Here is a 24,610-nt window from a genome sequence, read left to right as displayed (position 1 = left end):
CATGGCACGTGCGTAGGCCACAGTTGGTAGAACAGGAATACTATTCAGCCGGCTATACCTTCTTGGAAACCCATCTTCGGCTATAAATACCCCAAATGGTATGATCATCTTATCTTATCATATACTATCTTGTATCTTACATATTATACATGATATCTGCTCTAGCAATCTCTTAATATACACTTATATTCAAGAGCAATCTAGTCTGATTCTCACGCCGGAGGGTGGTCACAAGGAGGTACCCCCCCTTCTCAGTGACGAGCTCACGGTGTCTGTTTTGAAGGTTATCAGAAGAACCATCTTTGCCGGGTCTAACCCCTCGTGGGAAACATCTATCTAACCCCCAGATTATCCGTAATCTGCCCGGGGTCCATTAGTGTTTCTTCATTGGCGCCATCCGTGCATAAAAGCTAGAACTTCATTTCTTTTCAGTTTTTTCAAACTTCTGAAAAGATGGTTAAAGAAACTCCGGTAACCACAACCCCAACTACTGGGGGGAATACCGGCGACTACACAGTTTTTACGAACACTACCCCGGTTACCCAAGCCGGGGCAAGTGCAGTAAATTTTACGAACACTACCCCAGTTACCCAAGCTGGGGCAAGTGCAGTAAACAACCATCCCCTGGGATTCAATAATACCCAGGCGGAAAGACAACAGACGAGACTCCCCCGCCAAACACTTGAACAAGTTAAAGCCTGGGCGGAGGCACGTCAGAAGAAATTCCAAGCTGAGTTGGACGAACGCTTGCGTTCCGTCCAACAGGCTGACGAATTTGGAAGCACTCAACAGCTCAACATGAGCAGTGAGTGCGAGTCCTCGGACGATGATCGGGAGGAATCCGACACTGACGCAAACCCTCGCCACAGGGCGAAAGGGAAGCGTAAAGAAACGGACTTCCAAACGAGAAGGAATTTTGGAGAAACCTTCAAACCAAAAAACGCGGGTGGGAACCCACGTGACTTCTCCAAAACATTCAGACAAACTGTGGCAAATGCGGGAACGTCCAAATTTGCAAGGGACATTGCGGAAGCAATCGCCCCGAAAAGTGCCAAACAGATGTCCAACATCGGCACTTACGATGGTATATCTGATCCAGACGATCATTTAAACAAATTCATAGCGGGGGCAACCGTCAGTAATTGGACGGAACCTACGTGGTGTTACATGTTCCAAATGACGCTTGTTGGGCCAGCTAGAGCGTGGTTCGATCGTCTACCGGTCAACCACATCTACGACTGGGCAGACTTCCAACAGAAGTTTAGCCAACACTTCAGCCAACAAAGAAAGTATACCGAAGAGCAATGGACAATCCTCAAATGCATTCGAGAGGAAGATGAATCTTTGCCAAACTTCATCACTCGCTTCAACTCAAAGAAGCTAAGTCTGGGTAATATCAGCGAAGATCTTGTTCGCGCTGCTTTCATCCACGGCGCGAACGACCCAGAGCTCATCCGCACCTTAACGGGTAAAGATGGCATGCCATCCACATGGGATGCCATCATGACAGTAGCAAAACGCTTTGCGGAAACGGAGAAGCAACGGGGTAGAGATCTCCCCCAGAGCACAAACCTCTACACCCAGAAAACAAGGTAAAACAACGTCCTTACCGCCCGACTAAACAAAAAGCGGAAGCTAGGCATTTGGCAGTCAAGGGTAAATTTTGACACCTCATCCGGCTTGCAACATCGGTTAGGCGGAAGGGATAACGTACAGTCGAACCAGAACTCCAGATGGACGCCACTCACCAAGAGCGTCACCGAGATATTCGCCACTGAGGAGCTCCCATGGCCAAAGGCTCCAACAATCCGACATCGTCACAATGCTGATCGGAGCAAATACTGTGACTTTCACAGGACAAAAGGCCACAACAATGAAGAATGCACAGACGTAAAGGACATGGTCGAAGCATTTGTCAGAGATGGGACGCTCGCGCACCTCGTGGCGCAATGAACGCTGAGCAGGCTGATGCGTGTAGAACCCCAGTTGGGGAAAACACGAATAAAATTGCAGCTTCAATGTTGGAAACTACATACTGCGTAAACAACGAGATCCCGAACCAGGTGCATATCGGCTCGATGGCACTCCCATCCCAACATGGAAGGGAGCTCAATTACACAGTTTGCATGTAGATCAATTCCAAATTTGTAAAGAAAAGGCCCAGAGCCACTTCTAATGGAAATGATTCTCCTTAGAACATCGACGCTGATGATTTTACGTTTATACCTATGAACTTTCCACACGGATATGCCGGTCTTCACCGCATACATAAGTGTGAAAGTCGTTGCGTGGGGAAGGCGGCAAAACCCGCATAAACCCAAAAAACGGAAACCTTCACGCAGGTCAGTTAAGGGTAAAGTTCAGTCATCCCACTAAATGAAAGTGCCGGTCTATCCGCACGAATCATGATAGAGGAAACTGAACACTAACATATTAACAACCGCGCGTCGAACGGTTAATTTATTCAACACGGATATGCCGGTTTTCGCCGCATATTTACGTGGAAAGTCGTTGCGTGGGGAAGGCGGCAAAACCCGTATAAACCCAAAAAACGGCAAACCTTCACGCAGGTCAGTTAAAGGTAAAGTTCAGTCATCCCACTAAATGAAAGTGCCGGTCCTAACCGCACGAATCATGGTAGAAGAAACTGAACACTAACCTATTAACAACCGCGCGTCGAACGGTTAATTTATTCAACACTAATGCCGGTTTTAACCGCATAATTACGTGGAAAGTCGTTGCGTGGGGAAGGCGGCAAAACCCGCATAAACCCAAAAAACGGCAAACCTTCACGCAGGTCAGTCATAGGTAAACTTTGGTCATCCAACTAAATGAAAGTGCCGGTCCTAACCGCACAAATCATGAGAGGAAACCGAACCTATTGACAACCGCGCGTCGAACGGTTAACTTATTCAAAATACTTTAGAAAATTTCTAACAGAAGGATGAGGAAAACCTCCACGCAGGTCAGATGTAGGTAAAGTTTAGCCATCCTACTAAGTGCAAGTGACGGTCCTACCCGCACAATCACGAAAGAGGAAGCAAAACTTCAACCTATTATCTACCACGTTCAAAGGTTAACTTATCCTAAACACTTAGAAATTTCTAAAAAGATGAGGAAAACCTCCACGCAGGTCAGATGTAGGTAAAGTTTAGCCATCCTACTAAGAGCAAGTGACGGTCCTACCCGCACAATCACGAAAGAGGAAGCAAAACTTCAACCTATTATCTACCACGTTCAAAGGTTAACTTATTCTAAACACTTGGAAAATTGCTAATTTAAACTAAAGTATGCATGAGCAAGTCATATAACGTTTATAAAGCAAGTAATCCAGTGAAAGTAGCGGTCTTACCCGCACAAAGATTTATATTTCATAATATTCATTACAAGAATGGTCGGGTAACTACCCGCCTACAAGAATATAAATCTATACAAGCTAAACCTATCCTAACAGTGGGAAGGAATCTTCAGGATCAAGCTTTAGGACCACTTCCACTTGGACCAGCACCATCAGTAGAGCGTGGCGGTTCAAGGAAAGCTTTAAGGATAGCTAGCCCATCATCAGCAGCAGCAACTTCGTTCACCTTCTCCACCACCGGATGCGGGAAGGCGGCATACTGATTCACTGCTTGGTCATAAACAGCTTCAGTATCCACATCATACAAAGGGAAGTTGGAAGGCGGGATGCCTTTCTCAACGAACCCTAGACCAAGCAGGAAGCCGGCCTTTTCCCCATCCTCATGAGAAGCGTTGAGGGCTGCGCTCATGGCATCGTGGTATGACGTATCCGTGAAGACCCGATGCACAACCTACAAAAAAAATATAAGTATCAAAACCTTTTCTATTTACAAAGAAAAGCGCGAAGACATTATGAAGCGAAGCTTACCTGAGACAACGCTTCTCGAAGAAGCAATTCCTTAGCAACCAGAGCCTCCTGGAGGGCAGCTTGAGCTTGGTTACGGGCGCGTTCGGCTTCACTTTTGTTGAGGTTGGCAAGCAACACTTCTTTAGCCGCAGCCTCTTCAACGCCCTTTAGCTTCCGCTCAGTATGGTCAAGCACCCCCCTCTGGTCCAAGATCTCTTGGAGCTTCTTGGCGTCTTCCATCGCCAAGTCATCATGAGCCTGTTGGAGCGCCTCTAATTTGGCTTTAAGTTCCTCATTCTCGAGGCGTAAAGGCTCAGCAACAGCTTCAGCCTTGGTGGCCCTCTCGGTTGCGTTCCGCGCAGTTTCCTTAGCCAGCCGAAGCTGTTCGTTAACAGCTTGGGCAGCCTTGGAACGGGCCTCGAGCCGGGCCTGAACTTCAACCTCGAGGGCCTTGAAGGCCTTCTCCTTTTCCGCAGCCACTGCGGTAAGCCTCCTATTCTCCTCCCGGACAGCCCGCGCCTGAGCTACTTCTTGGATGCGAGCTGCTTTTAACTTGTCGTTTTCACGACAAAGCAGCTCGACGCGCGGCTGCATCCGGGCCAGGAGAACCCGAAGCTCATTGGTTAGCCTACCCTCCTGGTAGCTAGCCATGGCTTCCCCCAACGCACCACTGGGAGCTGCGTGACGAGCCCAATCCACGCACTCCACAGGCGTGCGAAGGGTTGTTCCTCGGCGGATGTTCCATCGTGGAACATACACTTCATTGGAATCCGACACTGCAAAAAACAAAAAGCAGTTAGGAAAAGATGATATATAAAAAAAAAAAAAAAGGCCAAAAGAACTCTACGCACCTGTAGGGTCGACAACAGGCCGATAGCCGCCAAACCCATCACCTGAACCCAAGGGAAACCCATCCAAGAGGTCAGGCAGATGGGAAGGAGGCAGAGGTTGGCGAGAAGCCCCGAGCATACCTGAAGGGTCGGCCGTAGCTGCCGACGTCGGAGGCATAGAGGCCGCCGCGGTAGAAACCAACGGAGGTGAACTCACCGGAGGTGAACTCACAACCGTGGTCGCCGCTGAGGAAGTACCCGCAGAAATAGTCACCGCCGGCTCAGTGAAAGATTCAGTAAATATGGCACTGACAGCCGGCGTTGATGTCATCACAGTTGGAACAGTTGGCTCAACTGGGTGAGCAACTGAACCAACCGAAGCAGGCGCAGCCGCCTGGGTCGTCGCCTCAGGTAGGCTGACCAAGCCTACCGTCATGGGTCCGGAGGTACTCCTCCCCGATCCACCCTGGAATGCGGTAGCATCCACGCCTGCACAAAAGAAGATAAGTATTAATGATGGAAAGCTACGAAGTTAAAAATAAAGGAAATTTGTACTTACAGGTTTTCTTGAGCCTAAAAGTGCGGACAGGCGGGGACGAACCCGATGGAGTCGGCCTCTTTACGCCGCTCACCGTCGTCATCCTGGGCTCTCCGGAGGTGACAGTCGCAGCCTCCGGAACAGTGGTCCTATCACCACCCGGGTTCCCCGCCACCTCCTCGCTCTCGGTCTCTGAATCAGACCGAGGCACCGGATCGGCAGTGGAGGCCACCTTCGCCTTTCCCTTCCCGCCGGCAGCCTTCTTCTTCCGCACCAACGGAGGACCATCTGCGGATTCCTCATCAGAACACAAGATTAGAGGAATTCCAGCAGAGGTTTCTGCATTGAGGGGTCGAGGGTTGAATAACGCCTTACCTGGCCGCCTGGCGCTCAGGATCTTGTGGCCTGGCGGGTAGACCTCCACGAACCGATCCGCCGTCTGTTCAAGGATGGGCAACTCGTTCTCATCTAGATCACGAGTACCCATCCGAGCGGGACTATCAGCCTCCCGCGGATACAAGAGCGACTGCAAGTCGTTCCCCTCTGAAATAAAAGAAAAACAGTTAGAAGACAAACCTATACAAACAAAGAAGACAGAGCATACCGTAAGGAACAGAGTTCAAACCGTATTCAAGGACGATCGGGATCTTTTGCGCCTCCGCATCCTTCCACACCCGGCTCATCCCGAGCATCACCATCCCGGACTCCGCAAACCGGTAAACCGGAGATTGGACTCGGGAAATCTTTGAAAACCATTCCGCCTCCTGGTAGTTGGAGGCGTGAAGGCTGGGGAGTGCTTGCCCATTCTTGAACTTCATGGCAAGGGGGATGGCTCGAGCGGAGATATAAAAGAACTCCCGCTTCCACGAACGAAGACTGCGCTCGGTTGCGCAAATCTTCAAACCCTTGATACGGGTTATCAGAGTGTACCACCCCTGGATGCACCTCCAAGAGTAGAAGTGTAACATCCTAAAAATTTTAATGATGAATAAAGGAAGTTATGTTTAGTGATTTCGCGTAATTAATTAATATCGGTTAGGGAGCGGGTCTTGGACTTGGATTAATTGAGAGGGGTTAAATGAGAATGAGATTTCAGGGATATAAATACCCCCAAAATCCCAAAATATCTTCATTTTTCACCAAACTCCCTAACACTCCAAAAACACACACATACCACACTAACTTCGCCGCCGGACCGATGGCAGATCCGGGCAGATCCGGCAGACCCGAGTGAGAGAGAGAGCGATTAGTGGTGATAAGCAAGTAAACGAGATCCAAACAAGCCCAAAAAGGTATGATTCTTGATCTTTGAAGTTTAAAGATCCAAGCTTGTTAGTGTATAAACGACCAAAAATGGTCGGGTAGCGTAGTGGGTGATATTGAACCTTAGCAAGGGTGTTAAAATCGCTCGAAATGCCGATCAGAAACTAAAACAGCGGCTGCCTGGGCAACTTCGCCTTCATCTGGGCAACTTCGCCTTCATCTGGGCAACTTCGCCTTCAAAGTGACGAACTTCGCCTGCAAGCTAAGTTCGCCTGATGAACTTCGCCTGCAAGCTAAGTTCGCCTGATGGCAACTTCGCTGTAAAGTTAAGTTCGCCTAACTGGTAACTTCGCCTGAGGCCAAGTTCGCCTGATGACAACTTCGCCTGAAGCCAAGTTCGCCTGATGGCAACTTCGCTGTAAAGCTAAGTTCGCCTATCTGGTAACTTCGCCTAAAGCTAAGTTCGCTTAAGGTTAACTTCGCCTAAAGCTAAGTTCGCCTAAGGTTAACTTCGCCTAAAGTCTAGTTCGATTAGAAAAAAATTAAAAATCTAATGAAAAATGTGTTAAGACAGTTAATGGAAATAAAATTTTTCCAAGCTGACCTGGCAGCTCGACCCCAGCCAGGGGCTCTGCCCCTTGGACCCTGCTAGGGGCTGCCGCCCCTAGACCCCGCTGCCAGGGGCGCTGCCCCCGGACCCCTGTTCGTTGTGGGTAGTAATTAAGACTAGAAAGATGTTATAAGTAGTGATAGTTAAATTGATATGTATACTTGTTATACAGTCAGCCGTGCACAACTGAAGAAAGGGATTACGATCAACGGAGAACGTAACCGTGTTCAGGTGAGTTTCTAGCCCCATTTATGTGTTACGTTTTCGGGGCTGTGTGCATACTCAATATGTTTGTTAATACACTTATCCTAAGAGATAAGTGTATGCCTTATGTGGATAATGTGAAATGTATGAATGATTGCTTGATAGTACGTGAACGATCTTCGGATATTGCACGTACTGTCAGGTTGTAACGCTATGTATAAGGTAAGTATGTTATGTATGTTTATGTGTATGAACATGATAGAGATAATAGAAGAAAGAAATGATAATGTACGGTTACGAAAAGGGTACCGAGCCCTACTAATACTCGAGGTATGATGTATGGTTGTATGGTAACGAAGAGGGAATCGAACCCTTCTAATATTCGAAAACTAGGGACCAGACCCTTATAATATCTGTGATGATAGGGACCAGACCCTTATAATATCTGTGATGTTAGGGAATCGAACCCTTCTAATATTCGAAAACTAGGGACCAGACCCTTATAATATCTGTGATGATAGGGACCAGACCCTTATAATATCTGTGATGTTAGGGAATCGAACCCTTCTAATATTCGAAAACTAGGGACCAGGCCCTTATAATATCTGTGATGATAGGGACCAGACCCTTATAATATCTGTGATGTTAGGGAATCGAACCCTTCTAATATTCGAAAACTAGGGACCAGACCCTTATAATATCTGTGAGGTTATAGGGCGAAAGGCTCTTTAAAAAGTATGATTATGTATGTAAGGAAAGCATGAAGGTAAAAATGAACGTATGATTATGAATGTAAAGAAAGTATGAAAGTAAAAATGAAAGTAAAAGCACTTAGGTGTATATGAAAGAAAGTTAAGAGATTAAGTATGAAGCGTAAGAATGTATTGTATGATTATGTGATTAACTAGAACTCACTCAGCGTAGCTGACTTTTAGTATGCACGCAGGTGAGTAGGATGAGGCAGCTCGCTTGAGGAGACACATGGCACTGAACAAGAATCTGGCATCTGAAGACTTATGATGTTTTAATTTAATGCTTTAATGTTGAAAGACAAAGGATGTTTTGAGACAAGTTATGAATTATGTAAAGTTTTATGAAAGTTTTATATTCCGCGTAAATGTTTTAATTAACTCTGGTATTTAGAACTGTGTTCATGAGTAAATCCAACACGAAAGTAGGGCTACCGGTAACGGGGCCTTACAAGAAGGTCATCAGGCGGTCGACGAAGGGCTCAACGCCCAGAATCCGGCACACCCACTCGAAGTGGCGAATCTTCGCGATCGCCATCGGGTGTACCTCGGTCAGGTGTACACCGTGCCTCTCCAGAACACGGTACACAAACTTCGTCAACGGGAACCTAAGATTCCCATAGACAAAGAATGCGGCATATACCCCGATCTTGCCTCTGGGGGCATCATACACCGTCTGATGAGGTTCAGGAAACTCAGGCTCGAAAGACTCGAGCTTGAACTTCCTGACGATGTACTGATATAGATCGACAGGCAGAGCACACTGGCACTCGCCAGCAGTACTCTTGTCATCGGCGTACACCCCAGCCTCCTGGGCTGTAGCCTCAAGATCGTGAGAAGACATCTTGCAGGTATGAAAGAAAACGATTTCAAGAGAATGCTCGACTGAAAAGGTGAGTATTCGCCGGAAATCGTTTGAAGATGAAGTGAAAGTGTGGATTACAAAGGACCCTCTCCCCCTTTATATACTAATCGCAATTAATGCGATGAATTTAATGCGGAAAAGAGAGAAATCGCAGGTGCAATGAAACTATGACACGTGGCAAAAAGCAAGCTGGCAACAGCTGTTGAAAGGACGCGTGCCATTAATTTCGCGGCCACGAGCCCGAAAAATCGCGCCCACGCGCCTGAAAAAGCGTCTGGAATGACCATGTACTGTCACGTCACCATAACTTCCTGCACGTCCTGACACAGTCAGAAGAAACCGTCGCACGACGTTTCAACAGTTTGGACTGTTCTTATCCTTCACCAACTCTTCGAATTTCAAAAATTCAAAAAGATTCAAAAGTAAGCGGGAAAATACCCCTTACCTTGGCAACCAAGTAACTGTAAGACAGGTGCGGGTACAGTGTTAAGGCAAAACCCTTCACATACTTAGCACCTGCAGGGAATTGAAGCCAAGAATACCTCGACGACCAAGTAACTATAAGACGGGTGCGGGTACAGTGTTAAGGCAAAACCCTTCACATACTTAGCACCCGCAGGGAATTGACGCCAGGAATACCTTGGCAACCAAGTAACTATAAGACGGGTGCGGGTACAGTGTCAAGGCAAAACCCTTCACATACTTAGCACCCGCAGGGAATTGACGCCAGGAATACCTTGGCAACCAAGTAACTATAAGACGGGTGCGGGTACAGTGTCAAGGCAAAACCCTTCACATACTTAGCACCCGCAGGGAATTGACGCCAGGAATACCTTGGAAGTAAAGTAACCGTAAGACGAGTGCGGGTACAGTGTCAAGGCAAAACCCTTCACATACCTAGCGCTCCGCAGGGAATTGAAATCAAGAAGGATCTTCTGGGCAATGCTTGCGGAAACGGGAATAACATCCCCGCATAGCGGGAACGTCGAGAACTACATTGTTTGAAGCTCCAGGATGGAATTGGTGGTTTTAACATAATTGATCACTATGTTCAAAACTACCAAAACCTCATGGAGAATCCACACAAGTGGGACTTAACGCTCCTGACTTGCGAGGAGGTTACAGACCTACCCGCATCATACCCAAAGATCAAGCAGGAAAGTCGGGAATTTCTGCAAGTGACATAAGGACTTCCGCGGGAAGAATCCCCAGGGAAAACCTTAAAACTAAACCCTTTTCAAAACCCTTTGCTTAAGTCCAAAAGTTCACCTCACTTTATTAAACATTCATAAGAAGAACATTGGACTGGGGGGACTTGAAGAGGTAGGTCCCAGCAGAGCCCAGTTGGACCTGCAGGACTCACCTTGAAGAGAGACGTCTGCGCAGAAACCAACTGGATCCGAAGGACCCACCATGCTCAGAGACGTGACGTCCTTACGCGCAGTACGCAAGCTGTTCCCGCAGGAAATGCCTCCCAATGGTGAAGTACTCCGCCTGTTCCCGCAGCTGCGGATACAAGCCATCAGGGAAGGCCACCCGCGCAGCAAGGCTACACGCACAAGGCACTTAGCTCTCAATAATTCAGTTTTCACCTGAAGGAATGAGCAAAGCCGGGAACAATCCCGCACAAAGGCGGGAGGGGGAATACTCCCGCCCAAATAAGCCAGTCCGTACGATACGGGAAGATCTTTTGTACTGTACCTGACGAGGTATGGGCAAAAGATCTGACCAAAGATACAACAGCTCATTGACAACAATATGGCGAGCAGCATGCTCTTGTACTGTATGTCACTATTAGCCACTGCCTACTCACCAACTCCTGTCATACCACGTGCATAGCCGGTAGTTGGTGGAAAAGGAATAGTACACAGCAGGCCTGGTCACTATCAGCCGCTGCCTACCCACCAACTACCAGCATGGCACGTGCGTAGACCACAGTTGGTAGAACAGGAATACTATTCAGCCGGCTATACCTTCTTGGAAACCTACCTTCGGCTATAAATACCCCAAATGGTATGATCATCTTATCTTATCATATACTATCTTGTATCTTACATATTATACATGATATCTGCTCTAGCAATCTCTTAATATACACTTATATTCAAGAGCAATCTAGTCTGATTCTCACGCCGGAGGGTGGTCACAAGGAGGTACCCCCCCCTTCTCAGTGACGAGCTCACGGTGTCTGTTTTGCAGGTTATCAGAAGAACCATCTTTGCCGGGTCTAACCCCTCGTGGGAAACATCTATCTAACCCCCAGATTATCCGTAATCTGCCCGGGGTCCATTAGTGTTTCTTCACTCACCAAACTTGTTTTACATGACTTCAAATTTGTATTACGTAACCTTAATTGAAACACCCAATGACACCCACACGGGCCCAACCTTAGTATGCTCACGATTAGACTAGCCAATTAGAGTTAACCCAGCAATTTTTTATAAATAGGAAGACTAATAATCTACAACAAATATGATTATCATGGATAGGATCATATGATACTAACTTAAGCGCCGAAGGTGTCGTAGCTACAGCTCTAAAGCCCCCTGACATAGAGTTTCACTTGGGTGTAACTGCAACCTGCATTATAAGTTGATAAAAAGAGAAAACATGCCACATTATATGAGAGGTTGGTCCGAATTGGATATATTTTCTTCTCATAAACTATGATGCGGATTTTGAAAACAATAACATAAACCTTACCTTTCATTGTTAAAAATTGATTGGTATAGTTCTTCATATAAAAGAATAACATATAAACTAGAAAAACAATGAAAACCAAAAGAAGAAAAAAACAATACAACTAATTAGCCTAAAACAATTTCAATCTAGCGCTTTCAAATGGCTCAACCTGAACCCGGTTGAAAATCCAAAAACGAGTGATAAGACATTCGAGCATCGAAAATTACCAACACCCATTAAAAAATTTCTAAGTTCGTCACTCACAACATTCTTCACACTAAACAAGTTTTGACACAACTTTCTCTTTCTTTAAAGAACCCATCTTCCCCGAATACCGGGCTCCTGAAGACCGAAACTTCTGCAACCTAACCCGTTTAACACCCGCCTTGCTCCCAACTCTATACATCGATCTACGTCCCGAAGCCACAAACCGTTCCCCTAACCCCACCGGCTCTACATTGGTTTTCGGGCCGGGCCCGACACTTAATTTACTAATTTCTCTTTCTATCATCTCAATTTTCATCAACACCTCCCTCTCATTTGCCTTCAAAGCTTCAACCCAAGCTTCAGCTGCATCAATCTTCTTATCAGCAACCTCCACAGCCAGACCTGCCTTCCCCGTTAAGTACCCGTATTCAAAACCCGTTATCGTTATCATCGTTTTGTTCACGAAAGCCGCATCTCTAGCTTCCATTGTTGCATTAATTACATTCCTTAAACTCCCCAATGCCTCAAATTCTAATAATTTAATTACCTCCAATTCATCCATTGCAGCCTCCAATTCCACTTCTTTAACTCGAATCTCATTTTCGGTTTCTCGATCCCTTTTCGTGTTTTCAATTTCTTCGATTACAAAACCTTCTTCCTTGTTTAATCTTTCGGTTTCCAACCTTAATTGATCAAGCGTCACGACTAAATTCATCGCAACCATGTCGGTTTTCGATTCGATAGATGTAATCGATTCTAATTTTGCTTTTTCATTCAAAATCTTTGAATTTAGAACTTGAATTAATTAATCTTGTACCTCCTCTGTTTTCAATACCTCCCCTGTTTCGATACAAACTCGATTCAACTCGTCTCGAATCGAATCCATTGATGCCATTAAATTAAACCCTTCTCCTTTAATAATTTCAAGTTCTTTAACTCTCTTTGACTTCAATTCTTGAATCTCTTTATTCATTAACTCTATAGAAGCCAAAAGTGTTAATCTTTTCGAATTCGAAGCTTTTAACGCTCTATTCGCATCGCGTTTCTCCTTCGCCACGCAAGCAATATCGCGCTTAAGTTTGATCAACTCGTGTTTCGCATGTTCGAGTTCTTGAACCACTTGTGCATGCGATTCGGCTTCATTTTCGCGCCAATTTGGCGTCGAATTCGATTCTTGAATCATGGAAGCTAGATTATGTAGGGCTTTTGAAGCATCTGAAAGCTTGGTTAATAGTGACTCCATGTTGTGTTTGTTTCGTGACAAAATTGTGCAAAAGAGGATTGGATTGGATTGGATTGGATTGGATTGGATTGGATTGAATGGATTTGGGTCATGTGGTTTTGTTTGAGAGGTTTGGAGGGGTGAAGTTGTAATTAAATGGGAATCTAGGGGTGGAAATGAATGTGAAATTTGAAATGTTGGTGGTGTTGGAAGTTTGGTTCATGTCTTCCTCTAGTTTGGGATATGAGTTGTAATTAAAAAAAATTGGATTTTGTCACCTTGCACCACCATTAGACATCAAATGAACATATGAGTTATCAAGTCCGTCTTGAAGACCTTCTTCAAGAGTCGTTAAATTTTCGGATCTAAGACGGGAAGGCCTTAAAATAAAAGGGTTTTTTGTTAGGCTTAAAATAAAAAATTTTGAAATAAACTTACAAGGTTATGATTTAGATTATGCAATTTTTATTTTTATTTTTATTTATAAAAATATGTTTAAATAAGTTGAGTGGGTTAAAAATTAAAATATATATTTTTTGCATAATATATATATATATATATTTAAAAAAATAGGGTCAATCATGTGATGAGGCCGGGACCATCAACCACCCTGTTCTCCTTCAAAGCTGGCACTGTGAGTTGGTAGTTAAAATAAGCAGGGTAAACTAGTTACCTTAAATTGTTTTAAATTGTATCACGTCAGATTAAGATATCTGATATCTTTTGGGTTATATGTTCTATAGATTTTGAAGTTACAAAATGTTGAATATAATTGTTTTTCCTTATCCTCCGAAATGTCGTTCCAAGCAATTGCCATAGCCATTTACAAGCCCAAAAATTATTTTATTTTTAAATACAACTTGGCTTTCGTTAAAAGTTATATCAAAATGATGACCAAAAAATACTAATAATAACAATAAGCAAAACATGTATAGTACCGAATCAGATCGATACCGACCGAACAACATTGGTACTAATACATGTATTTGTTTTTTATGAATTCTGGTTTGGTGTGAGTTGGTTTCGGTATTTTTTCACTACGAGTACCGAACCGGTACTGTATCAATTTTAGTATATTCAAAACCAATACCGGCACGGGATCCATCTCATTCTTATCGTAAACGGATTTTGTATGTGCTTGCATCACTAACTTTGGAGGAATGTAATTATGCGCTTAAACTATCCGACAACGATAGAGTATATATGTAATAAATATCTATTGTACGTTTATTTTAACCAGGTACTTTATTTATGTAATTGCTTTAAATTGTTTTTATTAATTGTATTCGAATTATTATTATTATTTTTTGAATGGCCAATTTTATTGATATATTTCCATAGCTAGACTAACAAGATACTATACAACATACACACACGAGTCCAATTACATTAATAACCAAATTGAATTTGTATAAGAAAATAATTTTTACTAATTAACGGATAGTTATGAACTTATGATCAAACTATAAAAATTTTATAACACGTAAAATAATAATATAAATATCCCTGTTACACAATCTATACATACGGATAAAATTATAGCATGAAACTAAAAATAGGAAGTAAAATCTGGTAAGAGGGTTTGATCATTAAGTAGTTTCCGTACATTTGATTGCGAATTGTAAGCAACCCCACAAAACATGTTTTATTTGTTGTCTTTTGTTTGCATTTCGTTCATGCATGCATGTTAGTTATAACAACTTACAATATGGGGAAAAAAAGGGTTACCTACGATCTTAATGTCGAACATAAACCACCAAATCATGCCGACACAACGGCAACCAATCACCATCATCACCGTCACCACCATCGTCAAAAGCCAAAGAAAAACAAACCCGAAGCACGATTACTACACACTCTCAATTCCCATTTCAAGAAGCTCGCAAAATGTCGTGCTAGAAAAAATGTTCCTCTTTCCTCTTCGCGAACCAGCGTGTTATCTGAAGACATTAAACGTCACCATGGTCATTATTCATCTTGGTTTAAGGTTGATAATGTAGACGATTGTCACGATTGGTTTACGGGTTCTGATTTTGATAATAATTATGCACATTGTGACGAAGGAGGATACGTTGGCACGCTTGAATTAGGTTTAAAAACGACGTCGTTTCTTGAATATGAGAATAACGAGGATCTTTTTGGTGGGGAGTGTATGTTTGCTCCTGATTTGAATGTGTTTGAAGAAAATGGGTTTGGGTATGGGCACGGGTCGTGCATACCCGACCCGATTATGAATTTGGATAATGGTGATGAAGGTGAGTACTTATTAGATATGTTGGAGCTTTCTTCTCAGGAAGATATGATTAATGAGTTTTTAAACGCTAACCTTTTCGTTCCTTAAAACGTGACAATTAATATTGTGACAAGAAATGATGTACTATATAAGTTACAACAAAACAAAAATGAATACAGAAAAATAATAAAAATTAAATAAAATAAAAGCTGGTAAGTAAAAAGCAAGCAATGGGCAGAAGCCCATGTAAAGATTACGTTGGCCCAAATGCAGGTGAACTTGAGATGGCCTAAAACAAGGCGAAGGCAGGCCTATTAGTGAAATGATGGTTTTTTTTTTTTTTCTGATTTGTCAATATTTTGTTGTTTTCCAAATTTTATATATCTTGTGAAATACTTAGATTATTACAAAATATTCTTTTGGTGACCATGCGGTGCATTGCAAAGAATTGTCTGGCTTTAAATACAGACATGATCTGGTTAGGGATGTTCTGTGTGATGTTCTTAAACGGGCAGGGATTTCTGCTAAAAAGGAGGCTCCTGTTAATTTTCTCACGGATTCTATTGAAGGGAGGTCTACTTTACGACCAGCTGATATTCTTGTTTTCGGGTGGGCAGGGGGGAAACACGCCTGTGTGGATCTTACAGGAGTGTCTCCTTTTGTTGGGCTCAGGGACCGTGGGTTTGTTGTGGGTCAGGCTGCGTTGAAGGCTGAATCGGGCAAAGTTGTTAAACACGAGAAAGCTTGTTTAGATAATCAACATGTCTTTCTACCATTTGCCTTTGATACATTTGGTTTTCTGGCTCCAGAGGCTGTGAAATTTTTGAGTATGGTTCAGCGCGTCGTACACGGAACCTCTTCAGCTTCTAGGTCCCAAAGCTTCGTTTTTAGCAGGATTGGCTTTGCTGTTCAAAAGGGGGTTGCGGCGCAGCTTGTTGCCCGTTTGCCTGCCACTTTATTGTAGTCGTTTTATAGTAAATTATATAAAACTTCGATTGTGAATACTAGTGTAGGCTATCAATCCATATTGTGCATACATTAGAAAATTTACCTTCTTTTAGTAAAATAAATCTAGTGACGGATTCGGATGGTGATATCGGCCTTGAGTGAGTAAAGTAGTTGTTTTTAATCCATTGTTACATTTTCGTCCGAAATTTGTTCTCCTATACGACTAGACTTCGACGCCAACATAGAGTTGGTAACGTGTTGGTGATCACTTGCTAAAACTCTCCGTAAATTCATTACTCACACCATGTGTTCAGACATAGTATCACATATATATGAATAACGAAACCACATTAGATTTTCCAAGAATACGTCCATTAATGGCTTTTGTTTTTGTTTTATAGTGTATATTAAAACACACACTACTTGCATATGTTTTGCCCTTATCTTGAGATGCTTTTCTCACCCACTCCACACATTGTTAGTCAATGTAATTATATAAGAACAAAGAGGGGTTAGAATGACCAAAATAAACAACATAAGAATTTAACAAAACCCAGGCCGTCTCAACGAATATAGAGGCCTAAATCGAAATAAGATTTTGGGACATTTTTTTGACAATTGTTAAGAAAAAAATTGTTTATTACAAATTTTGAACTCATAATCTATGTTTTAGTAGCAACCAAGCTTACCACCACATCAATACATTACTTTGAATTTATTTTACCACTTATAATATATTTATATATAATTTTTTTTAAACTTGAAGGCCTTAATTAAGTGTAGGCCTAAAACCCTAACTTGTTTTCGCTAGCACACGACTGCGCCGACAAAACCCTTGACCCCTTTCTTAAACTACTTTCTCAAATAATACAAAAAAGGTTAGTTTTGAACACCCTAATTATGGCTATGGTAAAGCACCCTAAACCTATGGTGGCTTCAATTTTATAAGTTTCATTTCCAAGATCCAAATTTCCCAAGAATCATATCCAGTTGATACAAAAGAGTTGCGTTATAGTATACATGAGTAAGACAAATTGGATTTTATTAATCTCAAAATTTTCCTTGAGGTAAATGGGATGACAATTAGAAAAATTTTATTGATTAAGAATTAATTAATAACTTAAAAAAAATTAAGTTCGATTTCTATAATGCCCACATTAAGTACTCCATTACAACAACTTACCTCCCCCTTTTTAAGGGTTTGTATTATGGTCCAATGGCATGAATGCGATAGTTAAGTTTTGATTATGATCATATATTTGAAATCTAGTTCAATAGAGTTTTTTTTCACATTAATCGGTTTCATTCGTGAAGATATTTTTGAGTGAGTCAGGTTTAAAACACCAAAACTAATATAAACAGTTAAAATCATGTCTTGTAAATGCTCACTTAGGTATTTGAGGCAGTTATAAGCACGCATTCCACTCATCTTTTCAACTCATTACAACCTCTAATTTTTGTCCCCAATTACCTTCGTTGACTATAAAAGGGACCAATGAAGTAATAGCATGGTAGAAAAATATTACACCTAAGAATTCAATGGCACAAAAGTCCTCAAAGAGGGTTCAATGGAGCACCAAGAGTTTAATGGAGAACTATAATTATATTATAAGAGAAAATAGCTTAAAATAATTTATCTAAAACTATGTGTTATTAAATTATATTAACAATAACAGGAACTAGTAGATTCCCCGGCGCGTTGCCTAAGGCTGATAGCGTAATCTGTAAAAAAGATAATTCGTCAATGCCCAAATACAACAAATTAACATATTAAAAAAACAAAAATCGTGCATTGCGTTGGCGAACCGACAATATTCAATCCGTTTAGGGCTATGGCACCACCGAAACTAAACCAAAAAATAAATTCATTAAAAAAACCCATGCGAAAGGGAAAAACAAAATCCACGCCTTCAGGCTCGATCAAACCGATGCAAACTTGGTCGGTATTAATAGTACCGAAACTAAATCTCAAAATTTTATTAATCTCAAAATTTTCCTTGAGGTAAATGGGATGACAATTAGAAAAATTTTATTGATTAAGAATTAATTAATAACTTAAAAAAAATTAAGTTCGATTTCTATAATGCCCACATTAAGTACTCCATTACAACAACTTACCTCCCCCTTTTTAAGGGTTTGTATTATGGTCCAATGGCATGAATGCGATAGTTAAGTTTTGATTATGATCATATATTTGAAATCTAGTTCAATAGAGTTTTTTTTCACATTAATCGGTTTCATTCGTGAAGATATTTTTGAGTGAGTCAGGTTTAAAACACCAAAACTAATATAAACAGTTAAAATCATGTCTTGTAAATGCTCACTTAGGTATTTGAGGCAGTTATAAGCACGCATTCCACTCATCTTTTCAACTCATTACAACCTCTAATTTTTGTCCCCAATTACCTTCGTTGACTATAAAAGGGACCAATGAAGTAATAGCATGGTAGAAAAATATTACACCTAAGAATTCAATGGCACAAAAGTCCTCAAAGAGGGTTCAATGGAGCACCAAGAGTTTAATGGAGAACTATAATTATATTATAAGAGAAAATAGCTTAAAATAATTTATCTAAAACTATGTGTTATTAAATTATATTAACAATAACAGGAACTAGTAGATTCCCCGGCGCGTTGCCTAAGGCTAATAGCGTAATCTGTAAAAAAGATAATTCGTCAATGCCCAAATACAACAAATTAACATATTAAAAAAACAAAAATCGTGCATTGCGTTGGCGAACCGACAATATTCAATCCGTTTAGGGCTATGGCACCACCGAAACTAAACCAAAAAATAAATTCATTAAAAAAACCCATGCGAAAGGGAAAAACAAAATCCACGCCTTCAGGCTCGATCAAACCGATGCAAACTTGGTCGGTATTAATAGTACCGAAACTAAATCTCAAAATTTTATTAATCTCAAAATTTTCCTTTAGGTAAATGGGATGACAATTAGAAAAATTTTATTGATTAAGAATTAATTAATAACTTAAAAAAAATTAAGTTCGATTTCTATAATGCCCACATTAAGTACTCCATTACAACAACTTACCTCCCCCTTTTTAAGGGTTTGTATTATGGTCCAATGGCATGAATGCGATAGTTAAGTTTTGAAATTTTATGATCATATATTTGAAATCTAGTTCAATAGAGTTTTTTTTCACATTAATCGGTTTCATTCGTGAAGATATTTTTGAGTGAGTCAGGTTTAAAACACCAAAACTAATATAAACAGTTAAAATCATGTCTTGTAAATGCTCACTTGGGTATTTGAGGCAGTTATAAGCACGCATTCCACTCATCTTTTCAACTCATTACAACCTCTAATTTTTGTCCCCAATTACCTTCGTTGACTATAAAAGGGACCAATGAAGTAATAGCATGGTAGAAAAATATTACACCTAAGAATTCAATGGCACAAAAGTCCTCAAAGAGGGTTCAATGGAGCACCAAGAGTTTAATGGAGAACTATAATTATATTATAAGAGAAAAAGCTTAAAATAATTTATCTAAAACTATGTGTTATTAAATTATATTAACAATAACAGGAACTAGTAGATTCCCCGGCGCGTTGCCTAAGGCTGATAGCGTAATCTGTAAAAAAGATAATTCGTCAATGCCCAAATACAACAAATTAACATATTAAAAAAACAAAAATCGTGCATTGCGTTGGCGAACCGACAATATTCAATCCGTTTAGGGCTATGGCACCACCGAAACTAAACCAAAAAATAAATTCATTAAAAAAACCCATGCGAAAGGGAAAAACAAAATCCACGCCTTCAGGCTCGATCAAACCGATGCAAACTTGGTCGGTATTAATAGTACCGAAACTAAATCGTAAACATAAATTAGTAAGCCGAAAAAACATATTAAAACTAAGCATATTAAATGAAATTAACAAAAATAAATTAATTATTAGCTATTAAGGTTTATTAAATTATACATCTAATATCACTATCTTATATATCATTAGCATAAACTTGAAAGTTCACAAAATTCTTAGTGATAACAATATGTTTCGAAAATTTATATTTCTATATATTGTTTACATCAAGCTTAGCATTAACATAAACTTGAAAATGTAAAAAAAATAAAGAAGATCCATCTGTCAATGCAAATAACAAAAGCTAGTAGGTAAGATTTAAACCTGCGCACTAACTCAATACATGCCTAACAAATACAAAACCACCAATAAACCAACAAATCATATTTGTATTCCATTCAATACAATAAACTAAAGTAGACAAAGAGTGAGCTGCTTAAAAGTTTGTGACACCGGCCACTGCTTTTTATCTATGTGTATATAATAGTTGTTAGTTTATTTTATTAAAATAGGGTGTAATCGATTTTATCCTTACAAAACATGATCATCATAATATTATAAAAGGAAAAACTTAAAATAATAGTTTCTTTACTTCATTAAAGAGCATTCAAAATATGTTAAATTGTCCCGCACGAAGTTCGTTTAGAAACAGTTTGATGCAGTCAAAGACACTATCAACCTCCGTTATAAGGGAAGACAGCGCAACTTGTTGCCCGCTCACCTGCCTCATTGTTGTAATTGAATCATTTTGTTCAGTATTAATGAAAAAGTACAAGCGTTCAAAAAAACGAAAGGCTTAGACTGAGTACATAATGCTCAACATATATGAAGGTTATCACCACTGTATGAAACAACATCAGATGCGCATAAAACATTCACCGTTAAAAGTAAAGTGTTCATATGCAACATTTTGGTGACAATACAATATATTGCCAAGATTCCTCCCCTTATATTTTTCATGACCTGTATAGTTCATGAACAAAGAAGAACAAAAGTTTTATACAAATGTTAAAAAGTTAGCCTTGCTTTAAAACACACAAAGACAAAACAAATATTAAATTCAACCACTTTCTAACAACTTTTCTCATACGACTTAACTTTCCACACAACATGTTTGCATTACTATTCCATCTTTGTCTAAATCTTTAACACCGTGTGTAGGAGGACGCTTTTTCAACTTAACTTCCGAACATCTAACCAACCGACTCAATCAAAAACTACTTAACTGACTTTTTGCAGCAACACTTCAACCAACTCAACGGAAATGCATGCGCGGAGGCTTGCTGAAATAAAAAGGGATAAAATAATATAAAAAAATATGCTCGATAAAATAATAAAAAATATATGCTCTCGATAAAGAAGACTAAATAAATATTTTATTTTATGTACTTTTGATGTATTTTTTTGGGTATTTGTTTTAGTTTTAATGTATTTTTTTTATTTAATGAAATGTGTTTTTATGTTTTATTTTTATTAAAAAATCAAAAAAAAATAATGATGGGAATGATTAATGAGAGGGGCATTATTCACTACACACCTTTTTATGTATATAAGACTCCTATTATAACGTGACGCCACATGATATATAAAACGCTCCTATAAAGACGTCCCCTACACATCTATACTACTAAATAAATAAACCTTTCTTTATGCCACATGTCATCCATTTAACCTATCATTAGTCTCCCATTCCCGCCTCTCACCAATATCCATTTACAAACCCATTTCCTATAACAGGCCCGATTAAATCTGAACGACTTCTTTCATACAAACCCTAAATCATCCTCCAGCTTAATTACTTTGTCTTCGGTGTTGCGGCTGCACCCGCCACCGCCACCCCCACCCCTTATTTCTCACCGGATTTTACACTGGTCTGATTCATCTGTTAAATCATTCTGCAGCTACCTTCGTCTCCGATGTTGCAGCCGCAACCGCCACCGCCACCCCCTTTTTCTCACCTGATTCCACCATTGGTCCCGCCGACAACCCTTTTGGTACACCAGTCTTTGGACCTCAGGCTGGTATGTTATAGTTCTTGCTTTCTCATATGATTCGATGTTCGTTATTATTTATATAAACCCTAAATTGATTTCAGTATGTATTTAGGCATGAATTGATTAACAAGCAGCATCTCACCATTGTTTATTCTTCGATTTCATAATGTATGAAATTACGTTCGATATGTGCCTTTTATCTTTATTTTTGTTTTGATATAAACTCTAAATCTTGTTCCTTATTCTTCTTAGGCTCGATTATTTATTTGTTGTTTTAACCAAATGTTCTTCAATTTTGTGAATTTCGATGATTATGTTTATTATTATTGCATAGATGTTATATCATTTTGATTAACAGGTGAAAACCGAGGAGCATCGACTAATACAAGAACAGCTCAACCAAAAGGTACAATTTTAAACGTCAATTGCAGATTTCTGTTGCCTTTTGATATTCTTTGTTTTCTGATGTATCAATATTTTTGATTTTTGCAAGATAATTGACTGTGAAGACTAAAAGAAACCATTGCATCCTTAAAACAACTTCTTTCAGATGCAAATTGTGAACCTCAAACCGAGGAAGAGTTTGCAAAGCCCGAAGAAACAAAGGAACTTTTGCCTCAGCAAGCTCAGGGTTGTTAATCTTTTCATATGTCAGCACTTCTTTTAGAGGTTCCATCTTCTTTAAATTTTTAAAAATTAGTTAATATATATAAAAGGATTATTAAAGTCATATATTATAATTAATAAACTACAAAAAATGAAAAACAAACTCAAATCTTTCTTCTTCTCGATCCAGCACTAGAAGATTCGTTACGTCTTATCATCATAATCCATGCCTCGCCGATTGCTACAGCGACTAAGGTATAGTTCTTAATTGCTCCAGCGTGTCCTCAAATAATCCATGCCTCGCCGATTATTGTGTTAAGATATATAATTGAGTTGAAACAGATACAGTTTTATACTTTTACCTAATAAGGTCTTAAAGAGTACTAAATATGTCTATGTGTACCACTCTTTCAGTGGTTTGATGATGTAAACTCGCCTGACGTATCTGGTGTCTGTGGACAAGTTCTTACTTCATTATCAGAGATGCATGGGTGTGAAGTAAGTCTATATATCTACTTAAATGTTACTTCTTCTAGCTTGCAATAATTTGCTTTCTCTGTGGTCCAAGATAGTAGAGATTACTATACCAGAGCTTCAAAAGATGCGCATAGCACATATCGTTTCATATGGTAGTGAAGCCCTGTGCTCATTAATGCCTCGATTCCTAGAAAGGTATGTGTGTTTTGTTATGTATAATTACAAACATGTTAATCACAACTTTATTGTAATCGTTTTGAGTTTAATGAGAGATATAATTTTTAATGTTACTATAGTAGTCTTAATTTACAAGTAAAACGATTTCAGAATTCTATAAACATTAAAAATGGACTTTTGGTGAATGACAGGTTTTTTGTTTTTCATGCAGGAACTTTCAGAAACTTGCATTGGATAGTCGTATAAATTTGGCAGTTATTCAGTCATTCACAGGCTCAGACTATGTTGCTGCCCAACGTCTTAGGTAAAAAAAAATTTCTTTATTATGATTTCTATAGCTAGAGAAATAATTATAATTTAATATGCTACAGACGGAGATTAAAGTATTACCACATGGAAATCTTCAAGAAGGTGGACATTATTGTGACCCCTTCAACAGGGTATGATAAGCTCAGCAGCTACTATATGTATGTATGTATGTATGTATATGTTGATTGTTTTCATGATCTAATTGCGTTATTGTCCAGCATGACTACACCTAAGATTCACCCGAGTGCACTTGCTTGTGGTGAATCGGATCTGGAGGTTGCAGGTGCATAGTTAACTTAAGAAAAGATGTATCTGTTATTTATGCAAACAAAATGGAATGTGAGTCTAATTATTATTATATGTGTGTGTTGTTCAGCTAGCCTAATGAAATATGGATTGACAGCAAATGTTCTTGGATTCCCGGTCATTTCTGTCCCTGTAAGTGTGTATGGAAATGATAAACGTAACCACTCCTCGTGTCTTATGTTGCTGTCTGCGTCTGCCTAGGTTGGTTATGATAAGCAGGGACTTCCAATAGGGCTGCAACTAATAGGACGGCCTTGGTGTGAAGCAACGATTTTGCGTTTGGCTGCTGTTATAGAGGTAAAAGTTGACCTTTGTACTTTCAACTATATTAAGTAAAATCATTGTGGACTTGTCTAAATTTAAAGATAATCATATTAATTAAAGCTGGAAAATATATAATGTATTTGACCTTAAAAGTCAAAGAGAAAACTAAACACGAAGACCGTTGACTATTTGCATTTACGTTTGCAGCAACAATGAAATGAACCTAAGAGGAAGCCTGTAATATATTTTGATGTTACAAATACAAAGGGTAAGTGAGAACAAGTTTAAGACTATTGATGAGTGCTCAAGGGTTACTTGATTATAAGCCATGACTTTTGTTAACTTCATGTTTTTTTTGACAATTTGCTTTAATTATGGAATTTTATTTTAAGTATATATTTACAAGTCCAATTTGCTTTAATATATATTATTTT

At 40.0% G+C, this 24,610-nt stretch overlaps 1 protein-coding gene and 1 pseudogene across 1 annotated transcript; one reads left to right on the top strand and one right to left on the bottom strand.

The window, feature by feature from the left end:
- Window positions 1-11,788: 11,788 nt before the first annotated feature.
- On the bottom strand, window positions 11,789-13,060 carry LOC143626307 (protein PLASTID MOVEMENT IMPAIRED 2-like; annotated as a pseudogene).
- Window positions 13,061-23,005: 9,945 nt separating this feature from the next.
- On the top strand, window positions 23,006-23,897 carry LOC143626376 (fatty acid amide hydrolase-like). The gene is made up of 5 exons (XM_077096493.1): window positions 23,006-23,141; window positions 23,212-23,315; window positions 23,509-23,601; window positions 23,669-23,764; window positions 23,825-23,897. The coding sequence occupies exons 1-5, from the start codon at window positions 23,127-23,129 to the stop codon at window positions 23,895-23,897; spliced, it is 381 nt and encodes a 126-aa protein (XP_076952608.1). The 5' UTR covers window positions 23,006-23,126.
- Window positions 23,898-24,610: the final 713 nt, after the last annotated feature.

The sequence above is a fragment of the Bidens hawaiensis genome, unplaced genomic scaffold (genome assembly GCF_021521415.1).
Source record: "Bidens hawaiensis isolate Kalapana, Puna unplaced genomic scaffold, B.hawaiensis_p1.1 tig00004357_1, whole genome shotgun sequence".
Classification (NCBI taxonomy): domain Eukaryota; kingdom Viridiplantae; phylum Streptophyta; class Magnoliopsida; order Asterales; family Asteraceae; genus Bidens; species Bidens hawaiensis.
The sequence above is the reverse complement of the archived record's forward strand: the minus strand, read 5'-3'. Positions and strand labels throughout refer to the sequence as shown.

What these genes read in the sequence shown, in the direction of transcription:
- LOC143626376 (XM_077096493.1), top strand. An exon ending in ATGCCTCGATTCCTAGAAAG is followed by an intron (nt 23,316 to 23,508) that starts GTATGTGTGTTT and finishes TTTTTCATGCAG; the next exon opens with GAACTTTCAGAAACTTGCAT. An exon ending in GTTGCTGCCCAACGTCTTAG is followed by an intron (nt 23,602 to 23,668) that starts GTAAAAAAAAAT and finishes AATATGCTACAG; the next exon opens with ACGGAGATTAAAGTATTACC.